Source organism: Peromyscus eremicus, chromosome X, assembly GCF_949786415.1.
Source record: "Peromyscus eremicus chromosome X, PerEre_H2_v1, whole genome shotgun sequence".
In the NCBI taxonomy this organism is placed as follows: Eukaryota; Metazoa; Chordata; class Mammalia; order Rodentia; family Cricetidae; genus Peromyscus; species Peromyscus eremicus.
Window position 1 is genome coordinate 86,798,081 of NC_081439.1, and position 18,441 is coordinate 86,816,521.

Below are 18,441 nucleotides of genomic sequence, written 5' to 3' on the forward strand. Positions count from 1 at the left end.
ATAAATCTTTTTAAAAATTAGAACAAAACTAATTTCCAAAATGCTCTGTAGTAGTTGTCATATTTATTACTTATCTTCTTAATGCACCCATGCTTTTATGCAATTATTCAATGATGTGACTGCACAGACCAGAAAACAAGTAGAACTTAACTTCTCATTTAGGATCAGTCAATAAAACTTCACTTCTTCAAACTCCCATATGTAGGTGAATAAAATTTGACAGGCTTTGTTGAATTTTATCTGGCAATATTAATCTGATATTGAATAATCTGTAGGTTTGACAAGCAAATTAGTAAGATCAGGAAACAGGAGAATAGTTGTTTTCTAATAATTTTTTACTATTATTTGTATAAAAGGAATTATTATATGATGATTAAACAGTTAACCACATCCACTTAAATAATAACTAATGTAGTGATTACAACTGAACCTTGCCTGAGTATCTAGATAAGTAATTATTTAGGTGTGTGCACATTAAATCAATTAAACAATTGATAATTCCCTGGCACATTTACATGAGACAAGATTTTAAAAACCAGAAAAACAATGACTCCAAAGGAGAAATGGATGCATCACTCCCAGAATATAAAGAGATAGAAATCATATGCAGAAGAGGAGACATGAGTCTGAAATGGTGGTATGTAACATGAATTAAGGCATCTAACTGCTAATGACTGTTCTCAATGAGCTCTCTTAACCAATTAGAGCTAATGGGATTTGCATCAGTGAACAAGACTTGTATTTATCCTGGAAATATGCTTAATATTAACAGAAGAGAACATACTTACTCTCATTGTTTTGGATATGTGTGTGTGTGTGTGTGTGTGTGTGTGTGTGTGTGTGTGTATGAGAAGCGATTTCAAAATGTAAATAAGTCAGTGAACAATTGTTACCATCCTATGAGCCTAGGTTCTTACATAGGCATTCATATCTTTATATGTATTCCTTAAAAATAACTTAAAAGAAATAAAATTCTTCATACTAAAGACATAGTTCTTTTGAAATACATGAATATGAAATATATGAAATTTAATTAGAATTTAGAGACATGTCTGAGTGCTTTGCTATACTAGAAAGGAAAATGAATACATTTTTCCTTATAATTGGACTGGATAATGGTGGTTGATTCATTTGATTGAACAATTTCTTAACTCTGAGAGCTTAATTTAAGGAGGACTATTTGTACCTCTGTATCACAGATCTTCCTCTACTCAGGACCAAATGTTAGACTTATAACAACTCACCAAATGTGAAAGTTAGGTTGTGATTATGTGCTAATCAAGTGGTAAATCAGGATTCCTAATTTAGAACCCCTAGATAAGCTTCAGGAACCTAACAGTTCGCCTGCAAAACTATCCAAATGTGTGTGAGCATTCGGTACCCTTCCTCAGCTTGAAAAGGGATCCTTAACCAAAAACTGTTAAAAGCTCGTGTTTAAATAACTTCATTTGGAAATTATTCATCACAGATTAAGATGATGATTCTGTTGTTCCTATCCCTTGCACTCTCACGGTCATTTAAATATTGATATGATTTTTGTTTCAAAGGATAAAGAAGATGACTCATCAGACAATGATGAAGTGTTTCATTCAATTCAGGCTGAAGTCCAAATAGAACCATACGTTCCAAATCCTACAGGAAATGAGGTAAATTTCTCAATATGAGATGTTATGACATTAATAAGTACCTAGAAAAGTGCCTCTTAAACTTAATGCTCTCAGGATCATTTTATAATCTTAAATATTGAGAATTCTGTAAAGCTTTTTCATTATGTCATTAACTACCTAACTTACTGAAAATTAAAATAAAAATAAAAAGGTACAAATACATTTAACATGGTAAATAAATATAAATGAAAAATATTTATCTTGCCCAAAATATTATTATAGGGGTGTCATTGTCTCATATTTTCAGATCCTTTTAATCTGCCTTGCTTAATAGAAAACAGCTGGATATTCATATCTACTTCATAATTCAATCTGTGGCCATATGGTGTTTTGCTTGAAATATATGTGTAAGAGCTGGCTTGTTACTTATAGATTGCTAGAAAATTTTCAGATAATTGTGACTGTTGTAGATTTTCCTTCAGATACTTGTGCATATTCTTTGGTAACATGCCCAAACTAGACAAATGGAATCTAAAATCATATTCATAAAATTTTGTATAACTAATTAATTTGTATTAATGTAATTAATTTGTATATTAAAATCCATTGCAATATCTTGTACTATGAATAGATATTTCACTTTATACATGATTTCTAAATTCATGTATTCATCAAGTGGAAAATATTAGTTCACAGATTCTCCCAAATGTTTACATTCCATTTTACAATATCAAAACAGCACTACCAATTTTACCAGAAATGTAACTGAGTATTCATAAGCTGTCAAGTACTCAGTAACAGATACTAATTTACAATTTTACCTTGAAAGCTCATGTTTTTATCATTGCTGGCAAATGGCATCACTTTGATTTTTCTTAAGTTTGCAAACTTATTTCATTTAAAATATCTAGCATATGCACATAGTTCAAGTAAGAATGCTTTTCAGTGTTTTTTAAAAATACAATATTTCATATCAAAATGTCAGTAGTTCAAAGTGTAAGATAACCAAATGTCATCCTTATCTTGGTAGTGTCTGTTCTTGGTGCACTATTAGTTACAAATCTGGGTCAGTTAATCTATGATTCATTTTCTCACACACACAAAAATTAAATGATTACATGTCAGGGTGACTTCTGTTTTGATGACCACATCAAATAATACAGTATTCATAACACATATTTGTGAGACTGAGGATCTGAGTTTACTTGTTATTTAGATATGGTAGCATTCTCATGACTTGCATTCTTAACAGCCAACATCCCAAATTATTTTTGGTCACTGAGATTATTTAGTACATGAATAAATAATACTAAAATTCCTCTGGTGACGGTAGTTTAGGAGTCACATTGTTAACGATCAGCACAGATACTTCACAAGAGTCTACTATGAAATTTTTCAAGACTTTTGAAATATAGTTTCTTAGATACTAAGTCTTGATTGACTAGTTAAGATTATTGGGGGAGTTTTTTTTGGTTTGTTTGGTTGGTTGGTTGATTGGTTGGTTTTTCGAGACAAGGTTTCTCTATGTAGCTTTGTGCCTTTCCTGGAACTCACTTTGTAGCCCAGGCTGGCCTCAAACTCACAGAGATCTGCCTGCCTCTGCCTCCTGAGTGCTGGGATTAAAGGTGTGCGCCACCACTGCCCGGCAAGATTATTGTTTTATAAGTACTAAATATTTACAGAAGGAAGATAAGTGGGATTGTGTCAGTTAGTGAGAATAGTCAATAATATCTCCCTTGCTGCCTTAACACATGGCTTTGCTTGTATTCCCAGATGGTAGTTATTGACCCTGAGCAAGACATGCAATGAATGAGCGTTGTTTGGTTTGGAACATGTTTTGTCTTAATATATGCAATTTACACTAATTATTTTCTGTCTCCCATTTTTAATAACAAAGAACGTCAAGTCATATTAATCCTTGCCTTTTCATTTTTTGCTATTATACACATTTAGTGTTTTTTGACATTCATTTAATAAGTATCAGTTTCTTGACACTGCTGTGGTGACATTACGTATCCGTAGTCTCAGCTATTGGGAGAGGCAGAGGCAGGAGGATCATTTGAGCTTGTAAATTTTAGGACAGCCTGGGGAACATAGGGAGACCCAGTATAGAATAAAAATAAAAATATTTGAATAAAATAGAAAGTTCCTGATATCATCTTCATGAAAGACATAGAGTTGATCAGGATAATACCAATTGTCTAAACTCAAATAAGAAAAGTTATTCAGGAAGATGTTCATCATGCATACTGCAAAACATCTGGTTACATTTGGAATTGCTTGTTAGCCAAACATGAAATACCTACAGTGTTTTTGATTTCTCACCAATCTATCTGTTGAAGTACAAGGACAACTTTGATAAATCACTTCATAGGGCACACTGATGTATGAAGGCTAAGTACAGTTCTAGGAATCAGAGGAATTTTTTTTTTTTTACAATATGCTAGTTTGTGTTAAGTGAAACATGATGCAATTTCCTCTTTAAAGAGTCTAGTGACTTTTTTTACTGCATGTTAGAATAGCCTATTGGGGGGCATAGCAGAAAATTACTAGGGGTAAAACTTAGTGATTTAAACCTAAATGAGACAAGGCAACAGACTATGGATCTGCCTGCTATTGTTAACAGAAAGAAAATCTACTCCATTAATGTAAGCCAACATTGTATGTGCTCTTTCTTGAGTATTTTATTATAGTAAATGAGTGTATGGTTATAAAAAAAAACAAAATAATTTACTTAGAGGCAAAAAGTATTTGGAACACTTATGACATACTTTCTCAAAGAAACTATAACGAATTTTATGTGTGAAAATTTAGAGTTAGTTTAGACAGGCATGAGATTGAACTTAAATTCTTAATTTTTGGTTGAAAAGTAAACTGGTTTTAGATTTTTATTTTGACCTGTAAATTTTTAGAAATGTCATTATCTTTTTCTAGGCTAATGACGACTCAATAATAAAATGAAAAGGGTTTTTTTTTGTTGTGGTTATTTTGTTTTGGTTTTTTGAGACAGGGTTTCTCTGTGTAGCTTTGGAGCCTGTCTTGGAACTCGCTCTGTAGCCCAGGCTGGCCTCAAACTCACAGAGATCTGCCTGCCTCTGCCTCCGGAGTGCTGGGATTAAAGGTGTACACCACTACTGCCCAGCTAAAATGAAAAGTTTTGATTACATTGTTTCCAGAGTCTGCACCTATGCTAATGTTCAAAGAAAACATCAGAAATTTTGGTCAATAAGTTCTAAGGTTATATTTATAAAAAAAAAATTGGTTTAAAAATTGTGTTTTTAAGTTAGATTTGGGGGAAAATATATGTGAAGAAATTAATTTCCTAATAAATTAATAACACAAAAGAATTTATGGTCAAGAACTTCATCAAACTATTGATTTTGTTGCATCTCTAAGGTCCAAGAGAGATCGGCTTCTATTCCTTGCAACCGGAATCGTACACACCGTGTGAAATTTTCTTCAAGGTATGTGTTTCTGTTTGTAAATTACTTGTGAGGTAAAAAACAAAATTTTGTTTCTTTGAAATTAATTTCCATGTGCAGTCAAAACTAAATTATCACTCACATCATGACAATTTGCCAAAATTGGCTTACATTTAAAAACCTAACTGCAGTGATCCAATAAGAATATCTTCCAGTAACAGCTTTCATAGTCTAGTCCATGTGACTCAATTCAATAATTACCTAACGATTTTGAAAATATAATAAAAGAAGTAATCACAACAACTTTATTTGATACTATTCATTTAGCGGTAGGATTTAATAAATGCCAGGTAAGTTTTCTTATGTGTACAACATATTAAAATAAATTATCCATATGTTCAGAAGCTAATGCCACAGAACCAGAAAGCCTGAAAATACTCTGAAGTCAAAATCAAATATGTGAATCGTTGTCCTATAAATAAGATGAAATGTGCAACATAGAAACTGTTCATTGTAGTTTTAATCTTTGTAGTATTGTTGGATCCAGTAATTTTTAAAGATTATGTTCCATAAGTCAGGTGTTCTGTGCAATGCATTATATGTGAAAGACAATTTTTAAGATGGACCAAACTCACATGAAGAGACCTTAGCCTAGGTTCATTCAGTCATTCATTCAGTAAATATTTATTGAGCATTCCTTATATTAAAGATTTTAGACAGGGCCAGTGAGGTGCCTTGGTGAGTAAAAGCACATTGTATCAAGCTTAATGGCCTGAGTTCAGTTCCCACAACCCACACAGTCAAAGGAGAGAACCAGCTTCCATAAGTTGTCCTTATGATTTCCACATATGTGACATGACATGTTTGTACTTCCAGGTGTGTGCACACGCACACACACACTGAAAAAAGTATGTCATAATCAGTATTCCAAACATTTTGCCCCTAAGTAAATTAATTTGGATTTTATTAATTATATACTCGCCACATAATACAGTAAAATGTTCAAGAAAAAAATACAAATGAAATAAAATTAAAATTAAAGATACTGCACAGTATGGGCAGATGACAGAGAATTCATATATAATAAGCACAGCCATATAACATTGTTTTTTAAAGCTTTTGACTTTATATCTTCACATGAAACCTGAGGGAGAAACTTTTAAAAATTAGAAAGTAAGATTGGGAACTCTTCTTCTCTATACTCAAAACCTGAGTTACCATGATACTTCTGACCTCAAAGAGAAAAAATCAGATTATTTTTAATAGATTGTTAGTGCCATCAAACATAATTTTAATACAATTCCGTATATACAACTTAATGTTAATTTGAGAGTGACTGGTAAGTTTACAAATGGATTAATTTATTATTAACAAATGTGTTTCCTTTAAGTATGTTTAAATTTATAAAAAGCATAAAACTATAATGAACTCACAAACAAAAATAAGTTTATAAAATTACTGTAAATGAGTCGAATTTTTTCTGAAGTGATGGGCCATACTAATGTCTTTTGTCTGTTATAGAATTAATTAACAAAGGAAATTCGTCCTAGATAGAAAACTGAAAGCAAATAAAAGTATCTACACTGGCACTTGAACTTAATAGTAAAAATGGATGTGTTTATGTATCCAAACTTTTACCTATTCAACCAGGAACAATATATTTAAAACATGAATTATGGGAAAATAAAAACAGGCTAACAGTGGAATATCTGTAATTAAAAAAACTCTTTGTACTTGCCATATTAAAACTCTATTATGTGGGCTGGAGAGATTGCTCAGAGGTTAAGAGCACTGGCTGCTCTTCCAGAGGTGCTGAGTTCAATTCCCAGTACCCACATGGCAGCTCACAACCATTTGTAATGAGATTTGGTACCCTCTTCTGGCCTGCAGGGACACATACAGGCAGAACACTGTAATAAATAAATAAATAAATCTTAAAAATAAACTCTATTATGCACTAGAAGATTTTGTTTGCTGATGTTATCTGAATAATTTTATCTGAATATTGCTATGAACACTTACAGAAAGTATATTCTATGTGAAAAAAATGTATACTATATTGAAAGGTGCTTTCTTTTATTTGTTTCCACACATGGAAACTGTTTATCATAGATAAACTAGGTTTCAGAAGTTACAATTTGAATATAATATCCAAGCTCTACCTTTTTTCAGTGTGATATATAATTTTAAGAAAATCTTTCTGTTTTGAGTTGTATGTGCTCTTTAGCATTTTAGGATGTGGCACATGCCTTCCTGTCTTTCTTTTGTTTTTAAGAGATGAAGGTAAAACATAATATGCTTATCATCATTATAAACACATCTTCGTTAAACCTTTTGTCTGTTCATCATTTTAGTGTCTCTCAGCATCCTCTTTTTGAAGAAGTTCAGCAGCCCATGGACGTCAGACAGAGGAGTTCCCTATATCCTCAGAATTACCAAGCAGCATCAGGTGATTCAGAACTCAAAGTTAAATACATAGGCCTAGTATTTAACAGCTTATGTTTCAGAAGTAAAGAAGAATTTCCAGAAAGAATAAATGAAAAATATTAAGGAGACCAAGCAGTATTAAGACAAGCAGTTGGTTTGATTCAGTATTTGAGTGGTTAATGGTGACCTCTGAGAAATGGAAAGTGATCATTTCATTTAGTTCCTATACAACATGAGATAATATGTTAAAGAACTTGAAAGACTATTCAACTAGCCAAAATTTATTAGCCTACATTTACAATATAACAGAATAATTGTGAGAATAAGCCTTACTTGTCATTTTATTTCACCTCTCCAAAATATGATAGACAATATCACATAAATATTTCTTACATGATACAAAGTGATGGCTTTATTCAAAATACATGAAAAATTAATTGATCAAGTAATACCAAGAGTGCTTCTCAAATTTTGGTATCAATTTCAATCAAATATTTTATTGATGATGTGCATTTAATAGACTTGAAATTTATACATTTTTAGACATTATGAGAAATCAAAAAATTGTGCATTAGGTCATAAAAATCTGACATTTTCCAGTTTTAAGCATACAAGATAAGTTTAATTAGAGGACATTTCCTGACCAAGCCTTCACATTATTTATAAAAATTGCAGCATACAGATTTTTGCTAAATGTTTATATCATAAGGGATATAGAATACCAAATATTCAAATTTCTGAATTTTAAAACCCTATTCCAGCTTAGGAGAGTAATATGATGAAAGAGTTCTTTTCATACTGTATTCTCACATAGAAAGATGTTCTGAAAAGGTAAGGCAAAATACTAGGAATGTTTTCCTTCTAGTTTGGTCAGGTATAAATTTGCTAATCTATGGCAAACACATCAGTTTTACAGTTCACTCACTTGCCTTTCTGAAATAAAATAATCCATCAACATAGGAGAAGGAAGCAGTACTATGTCTGCAAATAAGAGCTACACCTTTCAGGGCTGAGACTCTTGTTGTGTGTATGACACAGAGCATCTGAGATTCCCAGCAGATTAGGCTTCCTCAGAGAGGAAGTCACCTCACTGTCAATGTGCCAGAGAAATCATCAGACACTCCACCTTTGCAGTCGGTCTCCTTCTGCTCTAAAAGACTTGAAAGAATTACTTCCTGAAAAAATAATAAACAGCAAAACTGCACATTCTAAGATATGGAGTATAACATTCTAAAAAGATAGCAGCATTACAAATGCATGGGTTTTAATTTGTAGTGTTTAGACTTTGACTATATATAGTTAGTTTTCAGATAAAGGAAGGGCAGTAATATTTATAGTTAATATCCCTAGAAATAAACATGGATCCAGTATTCCTTTGGTAAACCTTTTTATAATAAGTATGTTCACCTAGACGCCACTGATTTCTGAACCTATTAAATATTCTCACTGGATTTTTAATGCAACTTATTATTTACCTCATCAGTTTTCAAAACCTATATTGACAAACTGGAAGAACTTGTATTTTAAATAGAAATATTATCATAATGGAATTATGCTGTCCAGTGTGACAGTAAATAGCCACACCACATGTCATTATTAAAATGAAAACTAAACCAAAACTGAAATAAACATTTGAACAGCCTATTTCTTAGGTGCACTGGCTACGTTTCAGATGCTCAGTAGCTCCCCTGGTGGTCTAGTGGTTAATATTCAGTACTCTCAAATGTCCATTAGCCAAACAGTCACAGAATGTTTCCAACACCAGAGAAAGTGGTTTCACAAATTATGTGTGGTACATTAAGTTTTATAATTTTCGTTATTTCACTCTTCATCTTTATTGAAATATTTGGAGGCCAGGTGGTGGTGGCGCACACCTTTAATCGCAGCACTCAGGAGGCAGAGGCTGGCAGATCTCTGTGAGTTCAAGGCCAGCCTGGGCTACAAAGTGAGTTCCAGGAAAGGCACAAAACTACATAGAGAAATCTTGTCTCGAAAAACAAATATATATATACTTGGGAAGTCATAACTTGGTTAAAACCAGGAAGGTTAATAGATTTATCAAATATACACTAAATATTGAAGACAAAAATGCCTTGTAATTCTACAGCGTGAACAAAACTTGAGCCTGCTAGTACCCTTGAAAGCAGAACTCAGAATAACAGCCACAATAGGTTTTAATATGAGGTGATATTTCCATAACAGAATGACAATGGCTGAAAGAAAAACAGTAATGTGTTTAATTGATCCACTACACACTGAAGCAGTTGTGAAATCGCTGTTGTTACTAATGTACTTTTTTTGGCACTCCATAGAGTCATCTTCTGAGGAGGAGAGTCCTGTGACTAGGAGGAAGTCCCAGTCATCGCCGCCTTATTCTACTATTGATCAGAAGTTACTGATTGATATCCATGTAGGTTTATCTCATGATGCATTTATGCCTATTTTTAGTATCAGTTTGGTTTGGCCTATTCTTTCTGACCTTAAAACATGGAGGTTAGGCATGGACAAAAGGCTCGACTCAGCACTTTTTTTCAGAAGATTAGGGTTTGTTTTCCAGAATAAATACGGTGACTCAAAATATCTGCAATTCCAGTTCCAGAAGATTTAACACTCTATTCTGGCCTTTGCATATACCAGGCATGTACAAGGTGCACATACATGCATACAGACAAACACTTATACACATAAAATATTTTTAATGGAAATATAAAGGAGTTTAAATGTGTCTTATAATCTTTATTTTTAAAGATCACATTGTTAGGCAAGTACTCAGAATATAAAATTTTGAATTTAAAATTGAAATGGGAAAAAGCACTTATCTGATTAAACAATATTGTATTTTCACATTTTTGTTAGAATGTGTTGATGAGAGGTGCTGAGGATATAGTCTGGTGGTAGAGTGCTTGCTTAGCATACTCAAATCTCTAGGTTCAATCCCAGTACCACACAAAATAGAGAGAGAATATAGGGAAAGAAGATTGACAAACATACTTCCAAAAACTAAGCTATGACCAAGAGATATAAGTTACATTTTCAACTGTTGTTTAATAGTGTTCCTTAGATAATGAGACAAAATATTAATGGAAAAATAGTGTCTTCTGATTGTAGAAGTAAAAGGCCTCCCTAAACTTTTTCAGTGTGCTTTCAGATCATATTGTTTTATTCTCATAATACTCTATCATATACATGTTTATGCCTAACATAAGAATTACACTTGTATTCATTAGCTTTTCGGAGGCATTATAAATAATTTAAGATACTATATGGCATATATAGACAAAACTGGGAAAATAACCTATTTCAAGAGTGATACTTTAATCTCAGTGTTTGGATAAACCAAAAGAAAAATCAGATTTTGTGTAGAGCATACTGTCCAGCATCAAAAGCAAATGTCTACTCTTCAGCAGGCAGTAGGGTTAATAAACAGTGAGTAAATTTGCTGTGTGATCTACAAAGTCCACTACTAATTACTAATGTTTGGATTTGGGCAACTCATCTTCACTAAAATATTTGCTCTGTGTATTGGGTGGACATCTTTGTTTCAGTAAAGAATATAATTTTAACATGTTTTAAAATGTCATTTTGGAAACTTCCAATATCTAAAAAAAAAAAGAGAAGCTATTAGAGACTACCTTAACCTTTCTTGTGCACACAGGTTCCAGATGGATTTAAAGTGGGGAAAATATCACCCCCTGTATACTTGACAAATGAATGGGTAGGCTGTAATGCACACTCTGAAATCTTCTGGGATGACTGGTTAATTCCTGCACCTGTCGTTCAGCCACCTGAAGAAGATGGTGATTATGTTGAACTCTATGATGCTGGTGCTAATACTGATGGTGATGAGGAAGCTTCTAATGATGCTTATGAAGATACCTATGACCATTTCAATGGCCGTGATGACTTGAATAACCAGGTTGATCAGGCAAATGTCTGTAAAGCCCGTGGTGCTGGCTATGATGCTGGGTCTGTTCGTGACATAGATGATAATCTTGATGCTGCTACCAATGGGCCAAGGTTCGTTTGTCTCTGTCATTATACCATAGATGCCTATAAGTTCAGAACTATTGGCATATTTGATTTATTTTTAAATGTAACATAACATTAAGAGAATTAATTAATTGTACTTACATATTGGTAAGTGTTCGGTATTGTAATTTAAATTTTTCTGGTGTAGAACATGTAACTGAGCTATTTATATACAATTTAAATTCAATTATTTATTAGTTTCTTGATAACTGGGATTGTCTCAGTGTTTCTCTTTAAATTAATGCCACTAAATCTCCCTCCCTATAAAATCACAATGAGAAATGGGGTAAAAAATGAAGTGTTCTACTACTATTTGAAAGAATTGCTAAGCATTTCCCAGAGAGTTGAGATTTTGTCATGTATCTAAACAGTTTAGGATAGTCTTTATTCGTTTAATTGGTGAAGTTACCAAAAGTCCTTTTGTATATTTTCCCCGGATATAAAATCTAAAAAGAATTCCATTTTCGTACAGATTTTCTTTTATAATGACCATAGGTCAATATATTTAATATTGTCTTCCATGCAAAATGAAGTATATTGGGTATTTAAAAGACTTAACATTTATAACCCCTGATTATGTGATTATCTTACTCATCCTCTAACATATGAAGCCTATATCACTTGAACTTTCTGGTGAGAGTATTGACCAGGGTCCATAGCAGAGCTCTTGGTATGTATGTAAATAAGTGAAAGCATATGTTAAAATTAACATAGTATAGAATGCTGAAAAATGTTCTAATATCACTGTGATCACTAAGATGATGGTAAGTTATTGATAAACTATTCAATTATTTAAGAAAATGAGTATTTCCTGCACTAACGGGTCACGTGTACCTAATAGCAAAGTGCAGTTCATTTTTCTCTGTCACCACAATGATGACAAAGAATTGACAATGGCTATCATGTTAATTCAGTATTTAATATTGGCAAGGAGTTGAGGAATTTTTCATGTGTGTATATAAGACCAAAGCATTCACATCATATAGCAAAAACATTCCTGAGCATAATGTGAGTGTGTGTGTGTGTGTGTGTGTGTGTGTGTGTGTGTGTGTGTGTGTAAAATCTGATTTCTCTTTCATTTTCTGGCTTTGATTTGTGTTTTTATTGAATGGCCTTCTTTCATTAATATGTCCTTATAACAGAGCAAGCTATCGCAGAGGGGGAATATTGAAGCACACTGGTGGAGGTAATGTACAGCAGGGGGCTTTCAGACCCTATAGAAACAATGGAGCCAAAAGTTACCGTGGCAACTCTGCTGGGGAAGCGAGTGCAGCCTTTAGAAGCCAGGATGGACATGGAGCCAGTGGAGGGAACAGATATAGAGGAGCCAATGGAAGCAGTGAAGAGCGTGGAGCATTTGGATTTGACGAAGAAATTCACTCACAGAGGGATGGTGCAGGACTGGATCAACATATATTTCAGGATTTTGAACATGTACAGGAGGTAATGAAGCATTTGAAGGCAAGAATGTACTTCTCTTTTAAAAGTATATCAGCACATGTTATGTAACATTGCAGCTGTTCGACACTGATTATATTCTTGTATCCCAAATACTGAAATAACTAAAACAATACGATTAAATTATAAGTGCATGGGATCTTCACTACATACAATTTGATGGTTCCTATATACTTTCAAGAACAAAAACCACTGTTTTATTTTGTCATTTTAAGTTAGATCATACACTTGGGGAAATATTTCAAGGTACTGGTAATATTATTCATAGCTGTAGAATACACTAACTGAAACTTTCCAAGTATTCAAATCGATAACATTTTAGACACATACAATAGTGTGCAGCCATTAGCATTAACTATTTATTAATATTTTGTAGCACATAAAGTGATGGATTTCATTATGGCATTTCCCTAATACTTAGTTTTTGTTGGTCCCCCTCTTCCTTTCATCCCCGCTCAACTATACATTTTCCCTCCATTCAACTCGTAGGTCGCATGTATTCTGTTGACCCATTTCCCCCATTACTCTTCCTTAAAATCTCTCTCCCTCTCACTGACAATCTCTTCTGGTTCTATACTACATACACACACATCTATACTACATACATACATACATACACACACACACACACACACACACACACACACACACACACACACTAAAATCTAGCATCTGTGTGTTTATCATAAAGAACTGGAAGTATGTTTTCCTCTGAGTAGAATTATAACCCTTAATATAATAATTTCCACACCCATCCATTATTTTGAAATTTTCATGACTTCATTTTCTTTGTGGCTGAATAAAATCCCATTGTGTATGAGTACATACCACATTTTTGTTTTCCAATTAATCAGTTAGACATCTAGGCTGGTAGATCTTTAATCTTCACAAATAATTAACTCCTAATTCTTCCCCCTGACCTTCAATAACCTCAACAGAGAGTTGATAATTTTTTCACATATTGAATATAGAATCATAACACTTGGAGGCTTTTATCCTTGAGTGTCTACTCCATCAATGGAAGCATGAAATATGTTTACTCTAGGATTGTTATAAGTTGATTATTTTTATATCTTTTGTTTGATCATTTGAACCACATGCCCCTCATGGTTCTTCTTACTATCAGTTCTCTTAAGCCATCTTTTTTTGTTTTGTTGTGTTCTCATTTTTTGTTTTGTATTGTTTTGTTTTAATTTTTTTACAGTTTTAGGACCAGGATCTAGCTCTGTAGGCCCATGCTAAATCTGGAACTTATTATATAGCCCAGGCTGGCCTAAGACTCATGACAACAGCCTTGCACATGCCAGGAATATATGCATGTGCCTCCAGACCCAGTTCTGTAGACATCTTAAATTAGTGGATAAGATATGCTCATGGTGTGCTCTTTTTTCAAAGTGGTTATTTGGCATATACATTTTGGGATTAGATTCTTTTCAATCTTTAGATCCCCTACATACCAGCTCTCTAATCCAGAAAACTTTTAATTTCTCTAAGATTTTTTCCTTATAGCAGAATCAGAGACAATAGTATTTATTTTTTTATGTTGTGGTAAATGTTCATGGAGATAGATAAATAAGGGTACTAGCATAGAACCTGGTAGATTTCCACAAATATTAGATCTAATATTGTACATTTGGCAACTTAATGCTCCTTCTATTTCTCCCTTCACATTATCCCAATAATAGCTTACTTCTCTGATGACACTGCTGATACATTTTAGTAAATATGGAGTTTTAAGGATGACTATATTACAGATTTTGCATTCAAATTTTCAAGTCACCCATAGCATGTTTTCCTGATATTAACCAAATAGATTAAAATGGCCTTTGGTCTCCTTACAGGAATCAGATGTTGGAACTGAGACCTCAGACTCAATTGTCTTGGATAACGCATCCCTCGCACTTGATGGTGACAATCCCAATGAGATATCAGAGTCAGCAGCAACAGTGGGTTTTCCTATGGTCCACTCATCTTCCAGAGGGTCTGCTTCTGCTTCTGATACCGACATTGCGAGTGACACCTGTAAGTATGTCTGGTATGATATGATCTTCCCATGCTGAATACTTATACTTGCTCGTACAGTAATTCATGGTGTGTGGTAAATCAAAGAATTTGAATATTGATTTGCTATAAGATAAGATTGATGAATGCCTTTAAAAACATTATTCCTCAGGCTGGCAAGATGAGTTGTAAGGTAAAAATATTTGCTATCAAGCCTAACAAGTTTATTCCCTTAGACCGACATGGTAGAAGGAGAAAACCAACCACAACATATGTGCTTAAATAAGTAAACCATACATAAGTTTTTTAAATTACTCCTCAGTGAAATCTTTTCTTTTTCCTTACATTTTTGGGAGTCTCATGTAACCCAGATGGCATTGAGCTCATTCTGTAACTGTTATTGACACTGACTCCCTCATCTTCCTGGGATCACAGGCCCTTGCTATCACACCCAGCTATCACTGAATCTTTATGATGAGTAGATTTGACCCGCAATTAAGAAATTGAATCCTTCATTCAATTATTGGTTTTGCAATATAATCAAAGCCACAAATCACATCCATACTCAGCAATGTATTTTAACCACCACGATTTGCATTTTCTAAGGAGTTAAGAATTTACTAAAACTTACATAAAAGATGAAATACAATAAGGAAACCAAACTTTGAGGGCCATCTCCGTTATGGAAATACTTGGCACATTTAGTATATAGATCAGTGATTTGTCCTAATGCCTTTCCATTTGTACTATAAGCTGGATTTGTTGAGGTGCCTGAAAAACCCCCTCAGCTAGCATCTGAAGTAAATGTTAACCCACTCTGTGTCTCCCCAGCATATAACAAACCACTAATCCATGTGTATGAAAAGGAGTTCTCATCTGAGATCTGCTGTGGCTCTTTGTGGGGTGAGTTTGAGTTTGGTTTTGTTTTAGATCCATGTTCATGTAGAGAACTCGTGAAGCTTGTAGAAGTAAAACATTTTACCATTGCCAGTCGATTACAGATGAATTGATAGGAATTGCTTCAGGGCTGCTCTGGCTTGTTGAATTAATGTCTTCCACTTTTTGCTTTTTAACTTGAGTTACCTGGAGGAAAATACAAAATTAGGCTTCATTATGGTCATTTGACAATTTGAGTTTAATGTTTTCTAAGTTAGTACATACTTATTAAAAGAAAGATTTCTGCAGGATCTTGCAATTTTTAAGTACAGAGGATGCCTGAGTTCTCTCTATAAAATCTTAAATTTGACAGACTTTTTCAACTCTTTGTTTCTGAAAATTATGACCATAGCAATAGAGCTGAGATTATATATACATTGTCCCAAACTAGTCTGCATAGTACATTGCTATAAAATAACTTAGTACAACCAAGGTCCAAAGTAAACATCAACTTCTAACTTAACATTTCATAGATTTTCGCCGGTGTGTGATTGAACAGAAAACGGATTTTAAAAGAAAAATACAAAGAAGTAGGAAATTTAAATTTAATAGGGACTGAGCCCTTAGAAGAAAATGGTCATCCTCAATGATTTTCTAATTTAGTGGCTCAGACAATAAATAATGCATGAGCACTAAAAATGTAGTTGATGTCTAGAAAATGAACCAAAATTAACTATATAGAGAGAGACTAAATTTGCTTAAAGGTAATATTCAGAAGGTCTGATTTGTAGATGAATTGCTAAATGGTCTTATTAATAAAAACCCGGAGCCAGATATTGGGGTGAAAAACTGAGAGATCAGAGAGAATAAGACAAGCCACAGACAATCTCACCTCACCAACACCTCAATCTCCAAAGAGATCTACTACCTGTATGTCCACACTATATGCCTTTCTGTTTGGCCATCTCATTTCCTCTCTCTGCCCAGCTACATCACTTCCTCTTTCTGCTCAGCTCTGTCACTTCCTGTCTGTCTATACAGACCTCCAGACCTTTATGGTTAACTAGTGTTGGAATTTAAGGCATGTTCCACCACTCCTGGCTTTGTTCCCAGTGTGGCCTTGAACTCACAGAGATTCAGACGGATCTCTGCATCCCAAATGATAGGATTAAAGGCATGTGCTACCATTGCCTGACCTCGATGTTTACAATCGTAGCTGGTTTTTTCCTCTGATCCTCAGATAAACTTTATTGGGGTATACAGATACAACGTCACCACACTGATTGATTCTGGAAATGTTTGTGACAATTAAAATATAGCGCTATGGTATACATAATATTCTGTATGTCAGATAGCACAATAGACAGCAGGCAGTAGAATATTGCTAGTATGTATGGACATCTATTTACACATTTTAATGAAACACACACTGTTAGGAGTATACATAGTTGAATAGTATGAGATTAACAAGGCTAATATTAGCCTGAAATTATAAAAGTCATCTTATATCGACTAGCAAACTGGAATAACCAAAGCAGTTATACATATATATTTAGTTAGAAAATCAGTAAGTAAAGAGTAAAGAAATGTGGGATTTACATATACGTAGTACAGTATGATTCAGCTATGAGAAAGAGTAGAATCATATTTGTAGGAAAATAGGTTATAACTGGATGTTGAAGTAAGCCAAATGCATAATGACAAAAATCATATTTCCCCTCATACGCAAGATCTAGTTTCATTTTTCTTAAGGTCCTAAGCGTAGAATGGAGACTGTTAGGGAAATGGAAGCAGACCCAGAAGGAGTGAGAAGGAAAAATAAGAAAGGGTAATGAGAGTGATTCCAATTAAATTATGTGATAGAGAAGTATAAAAACATCATCGTGAAAACCCTTTCTGTAGAATTAATACACACTAATTGAAATAATCAGCTAATACAGCACTTTCTGTATCTAAACAGGAGTCAATTTGTTGCTGGGCACCCGATCTAATCTGTACCTGATGGACAGAAGTGGAAAGGCAGACATCATTAAACTTATAAAGCGAAGACCATTCCGCCAGATTCAAGTCGTGGAGCCACTCAATTTGCTGATTACCATCTCTGGTTTGTTTAAGTTCTAAAATTAACTGAGTAATTATGCGGAGTAATTGAACTGCAAACTAGGTTAAAGGCTTTCTTGGGTGAAGGTGTTCATAGGAAAATACTTTAAATATAACTAATTGGGACAGCAGAATCTCCTACTTGTGTTTTCTTATCCATTTAGACTTTAAACAAACTCTCTTTGATCTTGATGCACTTAACCTAGGTTGGAGATCAAGAAAACTCCATTTGCATCCTTGAATTTCTTTTCAGAGTTGTTTCCAAAACTTCAGAGCTGTAATCTCACTCACAATGAACTACACCAATATCCACCATCTAGCTTTTGATGTGTCCAAAACACAAGTCGATGAGTAATTGGGTAAAAGAAAGACATGTCCCTGTCTCTCCCTAATATTACATGGGCAAACAAACAAGATTAGTTACCAGAATGGATTCCCTAAAAACATCTACACCTTTCCCAAACAGTAGTTGATTTTCATAATCTTTCATAATTTTCATAATCAGAACCTGAAACTTTGAC

At 33.7% G+C, this 18,441-nt stretch overlaps 1 protein-coding gene across 1 annotated transcript in view; it reads left to right on the forward strand.

Moving 5' to 3' along the window:
• Nucleotides 1–18,441, forward strand: part of Nrk (Nik related kinase) — a 107,041-nt gene that overhangs the window by 68,383 nt on the left and 20,217 nt on the right. The window contains exons 14-22 of the mRNA XM_059250356.1: nucleotides 1,548–1,646; nucleotides 5,004–5,071; nucleotides 7,384–7,478; nucleotides 9,769–9,866; nucleotides 11,112–11,473; nucleotides 12,628–12,928; nucleotides 14,785–14,965; nucleotides 15,776–15,847; nucleotides 17,781–17,924. Coding sequence (XP_059106339.1) covers nucleotides 1,548–1,646; nucleotides 5,004–5,071; nucleotides 7,384–7,478; nucleotides 9,769–9,866; nucleotides 11,112–11,473; nucleotides 12,628–12,928; nucleotides 14,785–14,965; nucleotides 15,776–15,847; nucleotides 17,781–17,924 — 1,420 coding nt within the window. The remainder of the gene's footprint in view (nucleotides 1–1,547; nucleotides 1,647–5,003; nucleotides 5,072–7,383; nucleotides 7,479–9,768; nucleotides 9,867–11,111; nucleotides 11,474–12,627; nucleotides 12,929–14,784; nucleotides 14,966–15,775; nucleotides 15,848–17,780; nucleotides 17,925–18,441) is intronic.